Source organism: Annulohypoxylon maeteangense, assembly GCF_022496945.1.
Source record: "Annulohypoxylon maeteangense strain CBS 123835 unplaced genomic scaffold GGS22scaffold_2, whole genome shotgun sequence".
NCBI classification, from domain to species: domain Eukaryota; kingdom Fungi; phylum Ascomycota; class Sordariomycetes; order Xylariales; family Hypoxylaceae; genus Annulohypoxylon; species Annulohypoxylon maeteangense.
Genome location: NW_025953249.1, coordinates 2122178 through 2132301, shown reverse-complemented (window position 1 = coordinate 2132301; position 10124 = coordinate 2122178). Strand labels below are relative to the sequence as shown.

The following is a 10124-nucleotide window of genomic DNA, read 5'->3' as shown; positions in this document are numbered from 1 at the left end:
ATCTTACGGTTATCGTCCAACGTATAATCTACCACTACCTCATTAGGCAGGCACCTAGTCTTAGCTTCTAACGTCCTTTTTCATATGTTGCTCTCATGCTTATCAAACCAGTAGAATGATAATGTTGTTAGGTTGAATATTCATATTAAGTTTAGAATAGGATGAATGTTGCGCTTCATCTAAACGCCTCGCTGCCTTGTTACATAATGCTGTTTCATACCTACCTACTACCTAGGAAAGATGATGTGAGTGACACAAAAAAGGGGTTTCCTGGGTTCACACATTACATCACAGGAAGGCTCAGTAGAGCATATAGTGACATTCATCACACCTTGAAATCTAAACGCCATCAACTAAGGTCGGAATCCAAAGTAGCTTCTAGTATAAAAGTCAACTCTCATTGCTCCCACTTTGGATGAGTAAACGACATACTAGGTATCATACTAGACAATACTGCTGATCCAAGTTATCTCCTTCAATATGGCACCGTATCTTGATCTGGGTTTATCACAATCAGGGCGAGATTCTTCGCCTCCCACGGCGAATGGCCATGATAACAGCAAATCACCTGATATTGCTATCGTCGGGTATTCTTTCGAGTTCCCTGAGGCAGACACTGATGATGCCCTCTGGGACATTATGTTATCTGGGCGAACAACCGCCTCCGAGTTCCCCGCAGAAAGACTTTCAGCTCGGAACTATCGTGGCATCGATGAATCTGAAAAAGGAACTGTGAGCGAGAACATGTATTGATATTACCTTTGGATTGAGTCTAACCCTTGCTCAGGTTTACCCCCGGCGGGCTGCGTTCTTGAAAAGAGACCTTGGTGCTTTCGATGCCAATTTCTTTGGTATGACTGCAGAAGAAGCATCGGCAGCAGATCCTCAGCAGCGCATACTCCTTGAGACTACTTATAAGGCGCTTGAAAGTGGTGAGTAAGCCGACCTAGACGGCGCCAAGAGCCTCTACAGCCCTGCACCTCCTTCCATATACCTTTATTACGTATTATTGACAGGGTTTGCAGCGGGAATGCCTATGGAGAGAGTCAGCGGTTCTAGGGCTTCTGTGCACGTCGGAGCCTTTGGTATGGACTACTTGTTAGCCACGGGGAAAGATCCTCAACGTGGTCCTAAGTATGCATCGACGGGGATGGCGCTCAGCATGCTATCCAATAGGATCAGTACATTCTTCAACCTTACCGGCCCTAGTGTTACACTCGATACAGCGTGCTCGAGTAGTCTGGTCGCCTTTGACCTAGCCTGCCGCTCCATCAAGCAAGGTGAATCTAGCATGGTAAGTCTTTACTTCCAACTGTTAAGCAGAATCTCTATTAACGATATGTTACTGTGAAGGGGATCGTTGCTGGCTGTAGCATGCTGCTTACGCCGGATTATTTCCTTAGCTTGTCGAACCTTGGCTTGCTAGGGCCAGATGGGCTTTGCCGCTCGTTTGATAGCAAAGGTAACGGCTACGGTCGCGGAGAGGGTTTCGGAGTCGTTATACTCAAGCCTCTGGATGATGCTATCCGGGACGGTGATACTATCCGTGCCGTAGTTAGGGCGACTGAAACCAACCAAAATGGGCGTACAAGCCTGGCACAACCAGACGAAAACGCACAATTGCAGCTCATTAAGGATACGTATCGGCATGCACGTCTTGATATCTCCCGTACGCGTTACCTCGAGGCACACGGTACAGGGACGGTCGTCGGCGACCCTATTGAAGCAATGGCAGTTGGAAGTGCTTTTGGTCCTAGCCGAAAGGCCGCCGATCCCCTCATTATGTAAGAAAAGATTATCAGTTTTCCTTTAGCTGAGCCGTTGATTCCTAACAAGGCAAATAGGGGGGCCATAAAGGCAAATATTGGACATCTCGAAGGTGCCTCAGGGATTGCGGGAATAATCAAAACCATCTTGGTTTTGGAAGCAGGAATCATTCCTCCGATCGCAGGCCTCCAGGACTTGAATAGCTCGATCGACAGTGAATTCCTGAAACTGAAGGTAAGCTTTATCTGAAGATCCCAGGTAGTGTTAGTCGTTTTTATCTAACATAATCTCAATTTAGTTCCCTCAAACTGCTCAAGCCTGGCCATGTGGTGGGTTGCGACGAGCATCGGTTAACTCCTTTGGCTTTGGGGGAACTAATGCCCACGTAATTCTTGATGATGCCTTCCATTACCTCCAAGAGCACAAGCGGAGCGGGAAACATCGCACTGAACCTGTACCTCGGCGTCTTTTGTCATTAGAAGACGGCGCTAATTTGGAATGGGGTTCAATGAACGGTTCAGCTGAGGATAACACTGCTGTCATACCAGCGCCTACGAGACCAAGGCTTTTCGTGTGGTCAGCGAACAACGAGAACTCCATATCTCAAATGAGAACGCTCTGGCAAGAATACCTAACGCAATTAGGTTCACAGGAGAGTGTAGTGGCCGACCAGTATCTCGATGATCTGGCGCATACACTCTTCCGTAAGCGAAGCCTTCATAACTGGAGGATCGCTGCTGTGGCAGATTCTGTGTCCAGCCTTGCCCAGAAGCTGCTTGATTCCGAACCGCCTACAAAAACAAAACGAAATCCCCATCTGGGGTTTGTTTTTACGGGACAGGGCGCGCAGTGGGCCGGGATGGGCAAGGAGCTCATCATGTTCCCGACCTTCCAGGAAAATATTTTGGAAGCCGGAATATATCTGAAAAGTCTGGGATGTAAATGGGATGTCAGTAGTAAGTGAAATATTCAGCACTCGTGTACATTTGAAGCCCATTCTAATATGATGTTTAGGTGTGCTCTTTGGCGACGACATAAACCGGGCGAGGATTGACGAGCCTCAATTCGCGCAACCACTCTGTACTATTATCCAGGTTGCGCTTGTTAATCTCTTGAGGGTCTTTCGTATCAATCCCTCTGTCGTAGTAGGCCACTCCAGTGGGGAGATTGCCGCCGCGTACGCAATTGGCGCCATCAGTCGGCAGTCAGCCTGGAAGCTAGCGTATTATCGTGGACTCCTCTCGAGCGATATGGCGGCATCTTCGGATTTTCTGCCCCGTGGTTCCATGATGGCCGTTGGTGCATCTGAAACTTCACTTTCCTCATATATAAAAGAGACAGTGTGTATTTCAGATCGCGGCACCTTGGTTGTGGCTTGCGTGAACAGCCCACAGAATGTCACGCTTTCGGGTGACGCAGATCTTATTCAATCTCTTCAAGCTCGATTGGAGCGGGAGGATATATTCAGTAGGAAGCTCAAAATTCCCGTCGCTTATCATAGCCCCCATATGCACCATATCGCGCAGTCATACCGATCGTTAATCGGCACGCTCGACTCTGGAGATTCACCCTGCTATACTAGCATGGTATCATCAGTAACCGGTGACAAAATCTCCAAATCCGAACTTCAAAACAGCGATTATTGGGTGAGAAATCTGGTTTCTAAAGTACGATTTTCGGATGCGATTACCGTTATATGCCGCAACTCAGTTACGAAAACCAGAAACAAACTTGATATGAGCCATCGTGACGTTCTCCCAATCTCCGACCTCATCGAGATTGGTCCACATTCAGCATTGCGGGGACCAATTCGAGAAACGATCGCTAATTGCGGGATACCAGGAATTGAATTGTCGTACATCGCCTCCATGGTGCGCGGCAAGTCGTCTATGATATCTTTGCTAAATGCCGTAGGAAACCTGCACTGCCACGGGTTTGACGTCGACCTAGATAAGATCAATAGTCTTCACGAAGAGTCTCAGATTCCGCGAATATCGCTTCCGACTCTACCAAAATACCCCTTCGACCATTCAAAATCATATTGGAGTGAACCTCCCGTTAGCAAGCACATGCGATTTCCACCCTACCCATATACCGAGTTTTTGGGGGCGCCAGTACCTGACTGGAACCCTCTAGAGCCACGCTGGCGTAATAACTTGAAGATTTCCTCAATTGGGTGGTTAGAAGACCATAAGGTAAATCATCCTCATCCCCAATCTTTGATACAGATGCTAACAAGATAGATTAATGGGGACACCCTATTTCCAGGGGCTGGCATGCTCGTTATGGCGATTGAAGCCGTTACTCGGATTACTACCGGGGGCGAAATCGTTGCGTACGAAATCAGGGACACTGCCTTCATCTCCGCGTTGTCAATCCCGTCGGACGAAGCTGGCGTAGATGTCCAGTTCTGTCTCAAGCCATCCCAAGACACAGCTGCCAAGGGAGGTTCTTGGGCGACATTCTCACTTTTCAAGGTATACAACGACAGCTTCACTGAAATTTGCCGAGGCTCGATAAAAGCCATCCTCAAAAATCAGATTGAGCAAGATCTGGAAGGAGAAGACGATAATCAAACAAGATACGTCGAGAGTCTGATATCGTCGGTCGATGCTTCGCGTTCAATCAACATGCAGGCCACAGAATTCTATACAAAGCTAAGCGACCGCGGGGCTTATTACGGCCCGGCATTCCAGCGCGTTGACAGTATATGGGGTAATGATGAGGGCCTCGCAGCCGGAAACATCTCAGTATACACCCCAGAGATGTTGCTAGCAGGAGGTCCCTTGGTCATTCACCCTTCCACTCTTGATGCCTTATTTCAGATGACTTCTGCGTTAGCACTTGGACGAAGTGATAACTCCAACTCAACATGGGTTCCTTCCTATGTTTCCAGGATGAAGATTGAAAGTTCAGGTCTTTGCGGAGCATCGGAAGGGGAAACCCTCAAAGCGTATTCATCGACTGAGGTCAGAGGTTCTCGATCAACCATATCGTCCGTGCGTGTCATCGACGATCATGCTACATCACAGCTGATACACGCAGAAGGAATAGAATGTCGCATCGTTTCGGACGAAGCGCAAATTGAAACTTCGGCGACGGCAGCATCGAACGTGAGGAGGCTCTGTTACGATCTTCATTGGATGCCAGACCTTTCCTTGCTTGATAACAGGCAAATAGCAGCATATGCCCATGAGCTTCCATCCACAAATCCCGACCCAACCGATTTTCTTCGTACGTTGAAGTTATATATCTTAGCTTCGATTTATAGAGCAGTGAGAACAGTTTCGCCGGACGAGCTCCCCGTGGAACCAGCCCATATACAGAGACAGTACGAATGGTTGTGTATGCAACTTGATGTAGCTGAAGAACGGCTGCCGGCGGGGCTCCCCCAGGACTGGATGAAGTTTACTCGTGACGCGGCCTATCAGAAGTTGTGTGATGATCTCGAAGCCACGGGTAGACTTGGTCAGATCTACGTCCAATTTGGCAAACATGTTGCGGACATATTACGTGGCGATGCGGACCCATTGGAAATACTCGCTCAGGATGACATGCTGAAAGATTATTACGAGCTCTTCCAGCGAGATGCGAAATTCTTTAAGCCTGTCCAGAGATATTTAGACGCGCTAGCACACAAGAACCCGGCCATGAAGATGTTAGAGGTCGGCGCGGGTACCGGAGCCACAACCAAGTATGTCTTAGAAACATTGACTCGGGAATCGTCTCATGGAGTCTTCTGTCGGTTTTCGCAGTACGACTTTACCGATATCTCGCCATCATTCTTAGAAAAGGCTTCAGATGACTTCGTAGGGCTACCAAAGATGAAATTCCGAGTGTTTGATGCCGAGAAGGACACAAGCAGCCAGGGTTACGAAGAAGGTTCTTACGATGTAGTAATAGCTTCGAACGTAAGTCCAGGCCGATGATATGTTGCCGGAGAAAACTACGGGTAAAAATCCGCTAACTCGTCGATTTCAAGGTCCTTCACGCTACGGCGTCGCTCAAAAACACATTGGAAAATATTCGAAAGTTACTGCGAGAGTAAGCGCATCATATCGCATATCACCTGCCACTAGTACCAGCTCTAATTATATTATTAATGTGTAGGGACGGGAAACTGATCATAATCGAGATTACGGATCCAATGTCCATAATTGCCCATTCGATTTTTGGATATCTCCCTGGGTGGTGGCGGAGTATGACATTCCATTGTTTTCGTACTTTTGAGGCTCAAGTAGTTGACTGACGTTTGACATAGGCACGGAACCTTGGAGACAGAAAGGACCTATAAGTAGTCTTACCCAATGGAAGCGAGAGCTCAGAGACACTGGATTTACCGGAATAGATTGGACCTCTGACGACTTTGAGCTGGAGGAGAACCACTTCACGACCTTGATCGTGTCATCCAAGGCGAAGGATCCAGAGTTACCGGAGAATGGCACTTCTATCCATAATAAAACCGTGAGAATAGTTACAGACTGGTCTGAGCCATCCCGCTCCGGCCTATCAGATTTGGCAGCTTCGCGACTCAAGGAACTCGGTGTCCTTGATTTACACGAAGACAGCTTCTGCAAACTTGCCACACAGGATGGGATTGAGGATGACCTTATCCTGGTCATTCAAGAGGGCGATAAGCTTTCACTGGAACACATGGACTCCCAACAGTACGAGTGGCTACACTCAACTCTATGCCGCGCCAACGCAGTTATGTGGCTTGCAGATATATCGAGCGCAGAAGAAACCTTGAGGGCAAGCCTTGTACAGGGATTTGCCCGAGCCCTACGAGAAGAGCGGGTGGGTCTTATTCTAACTGTAGTCACTTTCGATACTTCTTGTCTAGTCAACCTAGCAGAAAGCCTGGATAGGTCCTTGGAAGGATGGTTCGAGTCTATACAATCCGATACTTATGAGCCGGAGCTGGCCCAGGTCGGTCAAAGATTGCAAATTCCTCGGGTCTACGAGTATGATGAGTTAAACCGGAAGATTTTCGAATTCACATCAGATTTCATCGAGCGGCCGATACGATTCAGAGAGCGGAACCTCAAACTTAAGGTGCGCCAGGCCGGATTACTGGAGACTCTTTACTTCGAAGAGACCCCACCACGAGCGCCGCTCGGACCGGGGGAGATCGAAGTTGAGGTGAAAGCAGTCGGCGTAAATTTCAAAGACTGTCTAGTGGCACTTGGTCGCGTTTTTGAGAGTTCAATCGGCGGCGAATGTGCGGGAATTATTGTCGATGTAGGTCCAGGATGCCAGCTCAAGGTCCACGATCGCGTATTCCTATTTGGCCGAGATTCGTTCCAAGGACGGGTGAGAAGCTCGGAGAAACTAGCTGCTAAAATCCCGGACGATATGTCGTACGTTGATGCCAGCGTGTTGCCAACCAACTTCGTTACGGCGTACCATTCTCTAATTACCATGGCGCGGCTTATGCCTGGAGAGTCGGTTTTGATACACTCGGGCGCAGGAGGTACGGGTCAGGCAGCCATCCAAATAGCCAAAAGCTGCGGTGCGAAAATATTCACCACGGTTGGATCAACAAGTAAAAAGGACTTGTTGGTCGAGCTTTACGATATCCCGCCGCAAAATATCCTTAACAGTCGGGATCTCTCCTTCGCCGACGGAATTAAGCGCCTCACTAATGGTATAGGTGTCGATGTGGTCCTCAACTCTCTAGCTGGCGACGCTCTGATCGCTTCGTGGGAGTGCGTTGCCGCACACGGCCGATTCATCGAGATCGGGAAATGGGACATATTTTCGCACAACAAGTTACCCATGTTCCAATTCGCGAATAATGTGTCGTTCAGCGCCGTAGATGTTGGTACGCTAGGCCAGCAGAAACCCGAGCTAATCGAGCGGACGATGAACGCCATCGTAGACCTTGTTAGAGAGAAGGCAATTCATCTACCCTTCCCGCTAAAAACATTCCGCATCTCCGAGGTCGAATTGGCTTTCAGGTACCTCCAAAGCGGATCGAACGCCGGAAAGGTAGCGATTGAGGTCGACCCAGATGAAATTGTGCCGGTAAGTATACCTAGTAGCGAGCACTCAATCCCCCACTCTCTTCTCAATCATGATCGTTTGGATTATCGCAGTCATACTATCATAATTATCTGACAGATATTAAATAGGCTTTCATTAACCCGCGGCCCGATTGGACTTTCAGTCCAGATGAAACGTTCGTTATTGCTGGTGGCCTCGGAGGTCAGGGCCGAAGCATCGCGAGGTGGATGGCTTCGAAAGGGGCCAAGAACTTAGTTATACTTTCTCGATCCGGAGCGCAGGCCGATACGGCAATATCGTTAGTGGACGATCTGCGAAGCAAGGGCGTAAATGTGTGCTGCTCTCCTTGCAATATCGCCGATGCCTCTTCCCTACGAGCAGTACTAGAGCATTGCAAATCAAATATGCCCCCAATTAAAGGCTGCATCCAAGCTGCGATGGATGTCCAGGTAAGACCCATGCAAGAATTAGAGAAAACAAAGAAGAGGAACTCGTATACTAAGCTGCACTATAGGATTCGTTGTTCGAGAGAATGAGCCATAGTCAATGGCATGCGTCGCTCCAACCTAAAGTGCCAGGGACGTGGAATTTGCACCAGCAATTGCCGAGGAACCTTGACTTCTTCATTATGTTCTCGTCAGTGGCTGGCATCATCGGCGCAACAGGGCAGTCTAATTACGCAGCTGGTAACGTGTTCCAGGATGAACTCGCCAAGTTCCGACTTGCACGGGGCGAGGCAGCGATATCATTGGACCTGAGCACGCTCGTCGATGACGGGTGGGCTTCAGAGAATAAGGAATGGTTAAAGCAGTATGTCAACATCAAGCAATTGATGCTAATGTACCGCCCTGAGGTGTATGCGTTGCTAGACCAGTATTGCAACAGAGACAATGTTATCGTTAATGGGGAGCAGCGCTCGCAAGTGGTCATAGGACTCGAGATTCCTGCCGAGGTGGTTGCCCGTGGTATAGAGTGGGCTGACTGGATGAAGGACCCAATGTTCGCTAATCTTCACCAACTACCAGTATCGGTCAATGCGCAGCAGGGCGACAGTAAGCCGGGCGATGGCGGTCCAGATCTAGTCACGCAGGTCATGCAGGCGACATCCCTAGCCGAAGCGGTTGAGGCGGTGGCTCGGGGATTCATAGCTAAGCTTGGACGGATCCTATCAACCGAGCCGGGCATGTTGGACAAAATGCAGCCTTTACACACATATGGAGTGGATTCCCTCATTGCGGTGGAGCTGCGCAACTGGTTCATGAAAACTGCTAAGGTGGATGTGTCGGTATTTCAGATATTGAGCGGTTCGTCGGCAATGGAGCTCGGGCAATCGGTGGCAGAGAAGATGCGGAGTTGGGAATAATCACATCAGTCGAATAGCAGAAAACGATGAAATGTTGTATTCTAGAAGTGGAATTTGGACCACAAGTCCAATTGAAATATCTCTCACAGTGTGCAACGCACTTACCTCACAAGTAAACCCCAAACGCTTTGGCCAGTACAATAGGTACACATTAGTGGGGAACCCCCTACTTCTAGCGACAATTCAAACGCAATTCCCATCACTAGAAGGTCCAAGTGTCCAAACGGTCTTCTTCATTTAACGAATCCTTATACCTACCTTGACCTAAAGACTATGGTTTGTCAATGGAATCTAGTATTGCAATGCGATCTATATGCTTATCAAGAAAAGTAGGTAGGTACCCAATAGTCCGGTTGCAGATAAAAACCCCAAGGCATTCACGAACAGGCTCGATCGTCTTTCTGAAGTATGCGCGGGCGGCAAGCAAGGGAATCGCCCCGCAGTAGGCTGACACGCAGACACGCCTCTCTCTCAACTATGAGTGTGTAACAAGGCAGAGTGATACTAGTAAAATTTACTGCCGCACGCTGTATCACTCTACTCAATCTCGTATTGAAGAGTTCGAGTTTAAAAAACTTGCTAAGGGATGGAAGGAACAAGCCACAATAGTGAACACGTCAGTTAATACGCAACTAGGCATTTTCAGCGACATTAACACCAACCCAGATGTATCTTATCCCGCATACCGGACTGCATGTGCGATCCACTCCGCCGCCGAAGAGGGAACCCACTACCCGGAACCTAAAGACGACACTCAAGTGACTCCACTTGGCTAGCTTCCGGTTCCAGGTCTTGTATTACATTTCGTAGGAAGGTGCTAGGTACGTCGGATCGCTTTTTAGACTTCTAACGTATTTTCGGAGTATGGTGTCATCAAATAGATAATGCTAATTACAACAATACATCGATAAATTCGAAGAATTCATAATGACTTCAATCTGTGTGATTTACTTTTCTATGGCTTCGCAGTGTAACTTGAGAAAGGACG

General features: G+C 48.4%; 1 protein-coding gene across 1 annotated transcript; it reads left to right on the top strand.

The window, feature by feature from the left end:
* Positions 1 to 480: 480 nt before the first annotated feature.
* On the top strand, positions 481 to 9225 carry GGS22DRAFT_196826 (putative polyketide synthase; the record flags this gene model as incomplete). The annotated part of the gene is made up of 15 exons (XM_047965891.1): positions 481 to 732; positions 788 to 932; positions 1026 to 1294; positions 1354 to 1784; positions 1845 to 2001; positions 2066 to 2723; positions 2782 to 3962; positions 4011 to 4766; positions 4800 to 5005; positions 5039 to 5678; positions 5750 to 5811; positions 5878 to 5966; positions 6029 to 7794; positions 7902 to 8222; positions 8288 to 9225. The coding sequence occupies 15 exons, from the start codon at positions 481 to 483 to the stop codon at positions 9134 to 9136; spliced, it is 7782 nt and encodes a 2593-aa protein (XP_047823009.1). The 3' UTR covers positions 9137 to 9225.
* Between the last annotated feature and the right edge of the window lie 899 nt (positions 9226 to 10124).